Source organism: Oryza sativa, chromosome 4, assembly GCF_034140825.1.
Source record: "Oryza sativa Japonica Group chromosome 4, ASM3414082v1".
In the NCBI taxonomy this organism is placed as follows: domain Eukaryota; kingdom Viridiplantae; phylum Streptophyta; class Magnoliopsida; order Poales; family Poaceae; genus Oryza; species Oryza sativa.
This window is the reverse complement of record NC_089038.1, coordinates 24074113-24086723: the sequence shown is the minus strand read 5'-3', so window position 1 is coordinate 24086723 and position 12611 is coordinate 24074113. Positions and strand designations below refer to the sequence as shown.

Below are 12611 nucleotides of genomic sequence, written 5' to 3'. Positions count from 1 at the left end.
GCTGCCTCCCTTCTTTATTGTTATTGAGATTTTAAAATCGAACATGATTATCATTGGGTCTTTTTTTACTTTTTGGAAGTTACGAACCTTTAAAAATTGGACTTGTAGTTTCATTTTTTATAATTTTTAGAAGTCCCATCAAACGATGCCACTATGCCCCTCTACAACCCGTCGGTCGCCTACTCTTTATTTTTAATTCATTTTTAATTTTCTAGAAGTCCCGTCAACCGTCGGCGGCTCTGCAACTATACTCTTATACACCCCGCCCGCTGCTTCTCCTTTTTATTGTCATTGAGATTTTAAAAATTGAATATGATTATCAATGGTTTTTTTTTTTACTTTCTAGAAGTCCCAGCAACTGCCTTACCTGTTTGCTTCACGGCCTACCTCATGTCCCTCCTTTTAATCGTCATTAGGATTCTATTTAGTGTTTTATTAACAATTTTTATATGTCGTATCAACCGCCACCACTCTACTCCTTTATAGGCCTGTTACTTAATTTTTCTCGTCATGTGTTTTAGATGGTTTTTTCTTTCAATAGTCTTTATTTTTATCACAAATTTTAGTTATTTATAAATTGTGTTCCTAATTGAAATCTTATTTTTCTTTTTCTAGTTTCAGAATTTATTTTTTAAAAAAATTTAGTTAATGCCATATTATGTTCTTTTAATGTTTTTATATTTTATTTTCAATTTCAGTTGTTTCAAAATTGTATTTCTACTTGAACTCTCCTTTCCTTTTCTAATTTTGTATTTTATTTTATTTTTATTTCGAATTTTAATTAATCTCGTATTGGGTTCTTATATGGAAACTTATTTCAATATTGCTTATTTTTAATTCCGAATTTCAGCTATTTTTAGATTGTATTTCTACTTGGACTTTCCTTTCCTTTTCTAATTTTGTATTTTATTTTATTTTTATTTCGAATTTGGATTAATCTCGTATTGGTTTCTTATATGAAAACTTCTTTCAATATTGCTTATTTTTAATTCCAAATGTAAGCTATTTTTAGATTGTATTCCTACTTGGACTTTTCTTTCCTTTTTTTTCTTTTTCTCCGATCAATGTGGAAATTTTTAGCCTCCACAGCAAACGTAGTGACTTCTTTTCGAGCTGTGTTAATAATATAATAATATAATAGATAGATATATGTTTCTTAAGACAGTGCACGCAAATTTAAGCCAAGGACCTCAACCCTTTGGTGATGATGACTGCACGTTGCACATAAATGGAAGCAACACGTACGTGAGGCTTGGATTTGTGAGATGTTCGTGATAGCCACGTTGTTGAGCGCAATGCATTGGATTGTAATATCGCTTTTAATTACTCATCGGCGACAATTATATCAATTCATGTCCCTGGGTCAAATCGATCGTCAAAAACTTCAGCATCTTTTACCCTCTCTCCCGTCGTTTACCATGCATGTAACTAAAGATATACTCTGGGACTCTAGGACTCGGAGTATACGTGTACGGGACTACGGAGTCCGTGAATTTATACGCCAAATGAATGTGATTTTTACTGCAGCGACCGACACCCAAATCGGTTAGCCACTAGCCCGCCCGACACGGCCGTCTCCCGTTTTTTGTGAGCTCGGTGAGGAATGGAGTACGACGTACGGCTGCTCTGAACCGTTGATTCCAAATCTTGCGATGCTGCTGCGCTGCTAGAGTCAGAATGTGCCAGGTTTTGCAGTCTGCAACTAGTCGTACGTGTCTCTCTGAACATATGCGGTACTACCTCCGTTTCAAAATAAATGTGTCCAACGTTTGACCATTCGTCTTATTTAAAATATTTATAAATTTTTTTAAAAAAATTAATAACACATAAAGTACTATCTATATTTTATCATCTAATAACAATAAAAAAATAGTAATCATAAAAAATTTTAAATAAGATGAACGGTCAAATGTTGGAGATGAATAGTATAAAACTACACTTATTTTATGATGAAGGTAGTACATCCTTCAGAAAATCAACCAGAATTTATGAGTCCAGAAAAACGGCTAGTAGTCAAGTCTCAACGAGCCAAGAGCCGTCCGGGCACATCGATCGTTCTCGTTCGTCAGTTGTTTTAAGGGAACTTCGTAAAAATGCATTTATTTATATTGTATAAAACAAATAACAAACAAAGTTAATATCTTTTTTAATAGTTATTTTCACATTTTGTTGATCTTTTAGCTATTATGAATGCATTTTGCGATAAAAAAATTGGTCTTGGTCGATTTGAACTTTTTAGGATATTTAAAATTACGGCACACAAAAATCAACCGAGGTAGTAACATATTGCACGACGCCAAGGCTTATAAAAACTGCTTTTAGAGGATTTTGAAAGAAGGGTTTCTATTTTAGTAGTTTTTGGGCTTACATAATTACTCCATCAATTCAAATTTTGATCGCCATATAACTTTTTGAAGGTTTTCTTAAATGATAATCATATTAATATTTATTCTTTAAGTTTATTCGTTATCTGGGTATAAAAGTAAATGGAAATTGGTGGATATATCCATACATATAATTCTCCCGCAGCAACACGTGGGGTACCCATCTAGTAGAGATGAAAACGGAGCGGATACGGATGGATAATGCTCATACGATATTCGTTTTCATATTTTTTACCGGATACGAAAACGAATACAGATAGCTCGAATACGGAAACAAATACGGATTATCTCGAATATGAATAAGAATCAAATATGATTGGACACGAATACGGAAACAAAATTTTCCCGGAACATGAAAACCAACTCAACTTCTAATAGAAACAAATATCAACATATATAATTAGCTCAACTTCTAATAGAAACAAATATCAACATATATAATTAGCTCATTTTATATAAAATGAAGTATAATTTATATTTTTTAAAAAAATTAAATAATATTAATAGTTGTCAGGGTTATGGATACCACATACCTAATAGTAGTCGACTACATCTCGGCAGGACCCACCATATACCATGTCCTATACGGAAACAACCTGCGGATATAGGAGGAGTTCCGAATAAGGAAAGACAACCAGAGTTCTACATGGAAACGACAAGGACTACTCGGATTGTATCCATATTGGTTTCTCTAGTTCTACTTGGATAATGGGACACCTATGGGTATAAATACAAGACCTCCTAGGAGGAGAGGGGACAATCAACACACCCACCATGGAAGAGACACGCGATCAACAACCACCATAATCAACATACACGGAGCAATAGATCAATACACAAGATCAACATACAAGCCAACATACGCCAAGACAAGACGCCGGATATCGACTTCAGGGATAAGCACGGCTAGTCCCCTACAGTGTCTCCGAATACTATTAGGACAGACGAAAGCACTATCTCTGATCTTGCCGGGCACAGATTCGAGGAGGAAGACTACCCTGTTGTCGACACGAGTCAGACCTTCAGACCGCCATGTCGACAACAGTTAGATAGGCTACCCCAAATATTATACTGGTGTGATTATGGTGAATAAGAGTAATACCGGCTTCGGCTAACAGGATGTAGGGTTATTACCTGACAATTCAGGGGCCCGAACCTGTATAAAAATCCCCGTCCCCGTCTCTTTTACCTCAGTCTCGCGTATATCCTAATACCAACGATCTCCATACTATGCAAATACCGGAATCGCGACATCAAACGTCGACAATAGTATGGACTAGTGTTAAGAGATAAACTACTATTAAAATTTATAAAGGTATATTAAAGGTTATAGAGTTAGAAAGAAATGGGGTATGTCTCATGGCTTCTGCGGATATCCGAATAGCATTGTTCACCGGATATCCGAATTATTATCCGTATCCGACGGAAACCTTAATACCGTATCCGTATCCGAACTATCTGAGAATTATCCGATCCGAATGGTATTCGTATCCATTTTTGTCCGGAGCGGATGGAAACTATCCGCTCCGTTTTCATCCCTACCATCTAGTATGATGATTAATTATGAACAGAGTGAGTACTTTGAAAAAAAAAGTGGTACCCACAAATTACAAATTCTGCAACTTTTTTGTAGGAATGTGATTCCACTACTAGAAAAAGCATTTTTGCAGACGTGGGGTTTTTGTTTTCCTAGGCGGCCATAGGCGGATATGACTCTCGGAGCCAAATAGACGCCTACAAAAATATAAACTGGGGTGAATCTCGTTGTCCGCCTGCGATAATCAATTTTTCCTGGCGGACCAGTTAAGAGGTTCATTTAAAAAAATACCTTTTATTTTCACAGGTGGACCTCTTAAATGGTCCGCCTGAAAAAAATGTGATTTTTGTAGACAAAACCTTATGTGGTTCGCTAGCAAAAATCATACCACCAAAAAATATCTAAGTTTCATCTTAGCATCTCCTCCACCACTTATTTCCCTCCCCCTCCTCTCTCTGTCTCTCTCCAGTAGAAATACTCTGCTGGCTCCCTCCTCGATGACGATGACGACCGCGACGCTGGATCCGCCGCCGCCTCCCCTCCTCATCGCCGGCTCCCTCCTCGACGACGATCGCGACGCTGGATCTGCCGCCTCCTCCTCTCCTCGCTGGCTCCCCCGGGCGCGCGGATCCACCGTCGGCTCCCCTCCTCGCCGGGGAGGGGAGGAGAGGGGAGGGGAGGCGGCGACGAGGAGGAAAGGCAACAGCTCCTGTCCTGACGACGACGATGACTGCCGCAACGACGAGGACGACTGCCGCAACGACGACGACTACCGCGACGATGATGTGGGGGCGACGACGGATGGAGGAGGAGACGCGGCGGCTCTTCTCCCGATGGCGATGATGACTGCCACGACGATGGCGCCGATGCCTGTCGAGGCAGCGGTGGACGGAGGAGGAGAGCTGTCATCGGCCGGAGAGGGTGGCCAGCGGTGGCGTTGCATCTTTTTTTTATTTGCTGAAATATTTTTTGCAGGCGGGTGAATCTACTGCCTACGAAGATATTGTCCGCCTACGAAAATCATCTATTTTCGCAGGCCCTTGCTTGCAGGTGGAACGCCTATCCGCCTAGAAAGATGGATTTGGCCCGTCAGCAAATACCTTTTTTCTAGTAGTGCTACTTCCTCCCTCATTTCAGCACATCTCCTTCAACTTATGTGGCATAAAGCCCTCCCCCCCTACCGTTCCTTCCTCGTATTTGGTGGTATCCGCTGCTGCCTCCTAACTACTTTCATTGATGTTGCCCCCGTTGCCAACCCAGTCCAGTGCTGAACTTCCGTATCCTCGGCCGTCACACTAAACCCGCCCTCACATCCTCCCCCCCCACCCCCACCTCTTTACCACGTCACAACCCCGAAAACCTAACCTCTTATTCTCTGTCGGAGTTTGGGTGTCGCTGTTATAGGGAAGATGAATGGATCATCGAGAAGCTTGCGGTCATCGCTGCTAGACGGTAAGCCCCAGCTCTCACCTCAACCCTCTTTCTTCGATCTCTCGTTGCATCTCCTACTCAAGGCTGAAGGTCAATCACCTGAAATATTGCGATTTTCAAAAATAAAACTTGAGTTTTGGTAAAAAAAAAAACAAAACTATGAGTAAAAACGTGTTTTTAGGGAAAGCGGAAACACTTGCTCTAATTATACAAAAGAAACTGAAAGTTAGTTACCCACTATTCTGTTTTGTAACCTAACCGAATTTGAGTTCGTTACTTTTCCTGCTATCTAGCAACTTCTACGAATGCGTAGTAGCTACAGAACGAAGTCTCTCACCCAATACCGTTTCATGCAGAAATTTTACAGAACGTCCGGCACAGCACAATACCGTTACCGCGTTTCATGTATATCTTTTTTTTCACAGAACATCATCGATCGGCTCTCCATGTAAAATTGTATTTCCCCTGTAACAGAAAATTTTTTGTAACTATAAATCTAAACATGTGTTTGTTCAAATTCATGTGCAGGATTTAATTCTCTTTTAGAAGCACAACTATTCTCCTCGCATCCCCTTCCCACCATATGCAGAAGGCCATCCGCTCCTTTCGTGAGTGTAACCACCGTAGATCCCATCTACTTAACCAACCCTTAGTTATACGAGCATAACACGTTGCAAAGCAGAGCCATATGTCATTAGTAGTAAAAATATACTCCCTCCGTCCCTAAATATTTGATGCTGTTGACTTTTTTAAACATGTTTGACCGTTCATCTTATTCAAAAAATTTAAGTAATTATTAAATCTTTTCATATCATTTGATTCATTGTTAAATATACTACTGCTACTTAAGTTTTTAAATAAAACGAGCGGTCAAACAAGTTTAAAAAGGTCAACGGCGTCAAATATTTTGGGATGGAGGGAGTAGTATATACACTCCACAGTCCATGTATATACCGCGACAAACAAACAGACCACATTCACAGGAGAATTCAGTCATTAAAACCGGCATAGAAAACCTTTTCCCCCCACGTCCTCCATCGTAAGATTGAGAGTACAGCCCGTACCTCAATTAAAACCCCTAATTTCGAAAAACACCAACCGCTCCATGACAACCAAGCAAAACCAAAACTCAAGAAACCAAACCCCCCCCCCCCACCCCCAAAACCAAAAACAAACAAAAACAAAGACAAAAGAAAATTAAACGAGAGAGGCAAGGCAAGGCAAAAGCAAGGCCATGCAGATGGAACGCGCAGGCAGCACAACATGCCATCTTCCTCTCGTAAACCACAAGAGCTCCAACGAATCCTGCAGCACATTCCCCCATCCATATCGGTCAAACCGCCCCCCTTCCTCTCTCTCTCTCCTCTCTTTCTGTTTCTTCTCCATCATCTTCTCTCTCTAGCATAAAAGAATTGCACCCAAGGGAGGAGAGAGAATGGGAGGAGAGGGAGAGAGAGGAGTAATAATGGCAGGGGGAACCTTCTTTTCCTGACTCCCTGCGGCTGCAGCTCATCATTTGTCTCTGAAGAATCCTTGTGCTCTGTTCCGGCTGCGGCTTTGGTCTCTTTGGCCATTGCCCATTTGGTGGGTTGGACTGAGAGCCATCGGGAGAGAGAGAGAGACTCGCCGCCATTGTTGGGCTCCTTGCGAATCTCATTCCGTCGCCATTGGCCTGACGATCTTGATTCGTCGCCGCCACTGCCGTTTCTTGAGAGGTCAGTGCTGCATTTCTGTCCAATGTTTCTGCATATGCAACTGCCATTTCCATGGACATGCAGGCTTTCTCCCCCATGTTGGTCTATGGCGTTCTTGATCGTTTATGTTCCGTTTGCCATCTGGTGGGTTATTCTTGATCTGGATTTCTTGGGCTATGGGGATTGGTCTCTCCCATCCCTGTTTCAGAATGTGGCGTCGTTGGATTTTTTTTTTTGTTTTCATTTCTGCGATGTGCGGTTGTTCTTGAATCTCTTTGATCCAGGCAGTGGCATGCATTGCCTCTGAACCAAGACCGCCTTCTCGTCCCCGTCATTCTATTTGTTCAGAGATTCCTCAAAAGGAAAAAGAAAACAATTCTTCGTCAAGAAAGGAAGGAAATTTTGCTCTGATCGTCATGTCAAAACGAATCAGAATGCCTCTCAGGTGCCAGCATTTCCCTTCCTCGTCGCCGATTCGATATCTTCGCCTTTCGGATTTTCTGTTCACGTATCGCTTCCACCTCAAAAAGAAACGGATTGAAATTGAAATTTCCAAATCGTAAATTCGTAATGTTGCTTCTCCGTGTGAGGGGCTCTTCCACCACCCCCCTTAATCCCGGACGCGAAATCACAATGTTTCTGACGAAAGTTGTTGTCTCTTGTTGTTCTTGCGAGCCTTGAGCTCCGAGCCTGTAGGGGTCCATCCATTGGCCAACCTTCTCTTTTCCTATTCTTGGAGGCAGCGAACGAGTAGTTGTAGGATCGAACGAACGGAGTGGAGTACAACTTTTGTTTTTTGTTTTTTTCTTTGGCTCTCTTTCGGTTTTCTGTGTCCCTTTTGTGGAGGGCTGTGCCGGCTTAAACCTTTCGAATGTTGGCGTGTTGTCGTTTACCTTCGTGGACACGGTTTCAGGTTTTTGGAATCGAGTTCAGAGGCGAACAAAATTGAAATTTGGAGTTCTTTTTTTTTGCTGGAACCTGTGGCCTTCTTCTGTTTCGAAAAAAGGTGGCTCTGTTTTATTTTTTTTAAAAACAACACTTTTGTTGTGAAATCCTCGTGAAGAACAAGGATCAGCTCTGAAACTGAATTCTTCTTTTTTACTGTCATTTTCTCAGTGTTGTTAAGCCTGCATTGGAGCACTATTAATTTCTTCTCTGTTTTTTTATTGTCATTTTCTCAGTGTTGTTTAGCCTGCATTGTACTTCTACTAATTTATTTACAGGGTGAGATGGAGGGAGACATAGCGATGGAGGAGTGGAAGGATTCCAACCATCGAGGCGCGGATTACCTGATGACGATGCCGATGCAGAACTTCCTCGCCGACGCGTTCCCGCCACCGGAGCTCTTGGAGGGAGAAGGCGGGTTCGAGAAGCACGGCCTGTCGGTGGCCGTTGGCTCGCCGCCGCCGACGCCGCCGCCTCCGGAGGACGGGTGCTCGCCGCTGCCACTGACGCCGCAGTTCGGCCAGAAGTTCGGCTCCGGCGGCGGCGGCGGCGGCAGCCTCGCCGACAGGAGGGCGAGAGGCGGGTTCAGCAACGTCGCCAGGATCAGCGTGCCGTACAACCAGCCGGCGGCGGACGTGTCGTCGGCGGGGGCGCCGTCGCCGTACGTGACGATCCCGCCCGGCCTGAGCCCGACGACTCTGCTGGAATCGCCGGTCTTCTCCAATGCCATGGTATCCATCATCAATTCATCACTTGGTCTGTGGTTACGATTTCTAGCTTGATAAGCACACCGAACCTTGTGTTTGTGTGTGCATATAATGTTAGTAAGTTTTAGTGTTAGATTCGATTGCTTTTTGTGTCCATGTAATGTTAAGCTGGCAGGCAAGAATGTTTGCTTTACTCTACTGAACTTTTGACTTCTCCGGGAGTTCGTACTTGCTGCTCAGACTTCCTCCATCATACTTGCTGCTTTGTTTTTAAAGATACTTATTTTTTTTCTTTCAGACAAATGAACCGCTACAGTTGCACTGTGGATGCATTATGCATATGCATAATAATCCAGCATTATGCGCTAAACACTGTCCCAATGTATATGTACCTAAGCCTAAATTAAAATTAGGCGTTAATCGTGTTCTTATTCATATATATCAATGAACTCTAAGAATGCAGTGTCTTAGGGTGGTCAACTGAACTCATTTCCCAACGTTATGCGTTGGTGATACTTTTAAAATTAAGTTCACAAAAGTATGCAAACCCTGAAGCTTTGGACTAACCTGACCGGACAAAATGCTTTCTGTGTATGGGATTTTGCAGGGCCAGGCCTCGCCGACCACTGGGAAGCTGCACATGCTTGGTGGTGCCAACGACAGCAATCCAATCAGATTTGAATCCCCTCGGATCGAAGAAGGATCTGGTGCATTTTCTTTCAAGCCTCTGAATCTCGCATCCTCACACTACGCAGCTGAAGAAAAGACGGTGAGCAGAGTTAACTGAAAAATTATTCATACTCTTCGTACCTGTTCTTCCTGTTACTACTGATTCTGGTAGCTCCTAGTCACTGAACTGTTTTTCAGGTTTCAAAATGACTTGATTGGCCAAGTTACTTCTGAATTCTGACTGAACCAGCAATTTCTTTCCTGAAATTTTTTGTTCTTAACGTAGTAGTATCTGAAGAGATTTTGTGAGCATATAATGCCATTTTTTTTTGGTTTTGGCTGCAGAAATCTCTACCCAACAACCAGCATCAGTCGCTACCGATTTCTGTCAAGACTGAAGCTACTAGCATTCAAACCGCACAAGATGAAGCAGCAGCCAACCAACTGATGCAGCCGCAGTTCAACGGCGGCAAGCGGAGCCGCGCTGCACCTGACAACGGCGGCGACGGCGAGGGCCAGCCGGCGGAGGGCGACGCGAAGGCTGACTCCTCCTCCGGCGCGGCCGCGGTCGCCGTCGTCGCCGCCGCCGCGGCGGCGGTGGCGGAGGACGGGTACAGCTGGAGGAAGTACGGGCAGAAGCAGGTGAAGCACAGCGAGTACCCGAGGAGCTACTACAAGTGCACGCACGCCAGCTGCGCGGTGAAGAAGAAGGTGGAGCGCTCGCACGAGGGCCACGTCACGGAGATCATCTACAAGGGCACCCACAACCACCCCAAGCCGGCGGCGAGCCGCCGCCCCCCCGTCCATCCTCCGCCGCCGTCGCCGGCGACGACGACGACGACGCCGCTGCCGCCAGGCGACGCGCAGGCCGACCACGCGCCCGACGGCGGCGGCGGCAGTACCCCAGTTGGCGCCGGACAGGCGGGCGCGGAGTGGCACAACGGCGGCGTGGTTGGCGGCGAGGGGCTGGTGGACGCGACGTCGTCTCCCTCCGTCCCCGGCGAGCTCTGCGAGTCGACGGCGTCGATGCAGGTCCATGAAGGCGCGGCGGCGGCGCAGCTGGGGGAATCCCCCGAGGGCGTCGACGTCACGTCTGCGGTGTCCGACGAGGTGGACAGGGATGACAAGGCGACGCACGTGTTGCCCCTGGCCGCCGCCGCCGCCGACGGCGAGAGCGACGAGCTGGAGCGAAAGAGAAGGTCGCACACCCATCAGTATCACTGTCCTCTCTGTTCCTTCCATGGCATTGCACGCGAAATCGTCTGAATCGTGTGAAATGAATGAATGCTTCAGGAAGCTGGACTCCTGCGCCACCATGGACATGAGCACGGCGTCGAGGGCGGTGCGCGAGCCGCGGGTGGTGATCCAGACGACGAGCGAGGTGGACATCCTCGACGACGGCTACCGCTGGCGCAAGTACGGGCAGAAGGTCGTCAAGGGGAACCCCAACCCAAGGTTCGTCTCGAGCCTCTCCTCCATTTTCTCAGAGCTCCTCCTCCTCCATGGATGCTGATCGATCTCTCGTCGTCGTCGTCGTGATCAGGAGCTACTACAAGTGCACGCACCCGGGGTGCCTGGTGCGGAAGCACGTGGAGCGCGCGTCGCACGACCTCAAGTCGGTGATCACCACGTACGAGGGGAAGCACAACCACGAGGTCCCCGCGGCGAGGAACAGCGGCCACCCGGCGGGCTCGGCTTCGCCCGGCGGCGGCGCGGGGTCGTCGTCGCAGCCCCACGGCGTCGGCGTCGGCGGGCGCAGGCCGGAGGTGCCGTCGGTGCAGGAGAGCCTGATGAGGCTCGGCGGCGGCTGCGGCGCGGCGCCGTTCCCGCCCCACTTCGGCCTGCACCTGCCGCCGCCGCCGCCGAGGGACCCGCTCGCGCCGATGAGCAACTTCCCCTACTCGCTCGGCCACGCGCCGTCGCCGGCGCTGCGGGGCCTGCCGCCGCCCCCGCCCCCGCCGCCGTCGGCGTCGGCGCTGGCGGTGGCGGGGCTCGGCGGCGTGGTGGAGGGGCTCAAGTACCCGATGCTGGCGCCGCCGTCGGTGCACTCGCTGCTGAGGCACCGCCAGGGCGGCGGCATGGAGGCGGTGGTGGTCCCCAAGGCGGAGGTGAAGCAGGAGGCGATGCGGCCCGCCGCCGCCGTCGCCGGCGCGGGGCGCGGCGCGGCGGTGTATCAGCAGGCGATGAGCAGGGTGTCGCTGGGGAATCAACTGTAGATAAATAATAAAAAAAGAAGAGCAGTTTTAGGAGCTTTTATATTCATATGCTTAGGTTAATTAATTAATTAATTAATGTTACCATGATAAGTATAACGATCAGTTCTTGTTCTTAGTGTTTGATTTTTGCAATTAGTGCTGCTCTTAGACTATGCTTAAATTAGCTTCAGCCTTTTCTCTTTTTTTTTTCTTTTTTTACTTTCTTTCTTCAACAACTGCATCTGATCGCCTGGTGCTTTTCAGATGAGCACTTGAGTTTATGCAATACTACTAGTCAGCTAGCTTTGGTTAGACTGTGATATTTTTTTTCGTGCCCATTGACGCCACTCCTTTTTGGTTTGTTTTTCTCCCTACTAAAATTTGGTAAAGCCATAATAATATGATAAATTAGCAATCTACACTATTAAAGTTAGGTGATATGATTATACAAACTATGTGATAGAAAAGAACAAATAAACCGGGCTGCAGCAGCGTTGTGGCTGCACTTCAGCGAGCACACGGCACAATTCGTTCTGGTTTTGTTGCCGCAGCGCAGCTACCGTTGCAACCTGCAATGCGCGTGTTGGGCTGCCTGATCTGCGGCACAGCCGGCACCAACAGTGCCACACACAGCCGCAGCCAGCCTGTGGAACAGACCCAATTAAACTACCCAAACAGATCTTTTTACCTTTGCGTACCCGTGGTGTGCGTGTGTTTTCTTGTAATTGGAAAAAAAAGAAAAACTCAAATGTTCATCTGCAATCTAGAGTACCCCGGGCCGGCATAGGCAAAACGAGATCCCAGCCCAGTTAGTTCACCAAACTCTCTCTCTCTCCTATTGGGCTTCCTAACCTTGGGCCAACGCCCGCTGTCACATTTGGGCTGGACCGTTGAACAGCCATCCGAACTGCACGCCCAGCAATTCCATTCACCTCACCTCACATGTCACAACGAATAGGGAGAGGGAAAAAAAAGAAAAAAAATTATACAATACATCCCAATTATCCGAACTCACTTACAACTGAATCTGATCAACGATGGTATGAATT

The 12611-nt window shown here is 46.3% G+C and overlaps 1 protein-coding gene across 2 annotated transcripts; it reads left to right on the top strand.

Moving 5' to 3' along the window:
* Nucleotides 1–4404: 4404 nt before the first annotated feature.
* Nucleotides 4405–11882, top strand: LOC4336126 (probable WRKY transcription factor 2). Of its 2 annotated transcripts, XM_015779011.3 has the most exons (10): nt 4405–4852; nt 4897–4971; nt 5326–5373; nt 6861–6936; nt 7131–7190; nt 8270–8722; nt 9306–9467; nt 9713–10566; nt 10661–10822; nt 10911–11882. In XM_015779011.3, exons 1-10 carry the CDS (start codon nt 4419–4421, stop codon nt 11581–11583), a joined length of 2997 nt encoding a protein of 998 aa, XP_015634497.1. In that variant the 5' UTR covers nt 4405–4418; the 3' UTR covers nt 11584–11882. The 2 variants fall into 2 exon arrangements, with proteins under 2 accessions (XP_015634497.1, XP_015634498.1); XM_015779012.3 differs by lacking the exons at nt 4405–4852; nt 4897–4971; nt 5326–5373; nt 7131–7190 and having other exon boundaries at nt 6843–7067.
* The last annotated feature ends 729 nt before the right edge of the window (nt 11883–12611 follow it).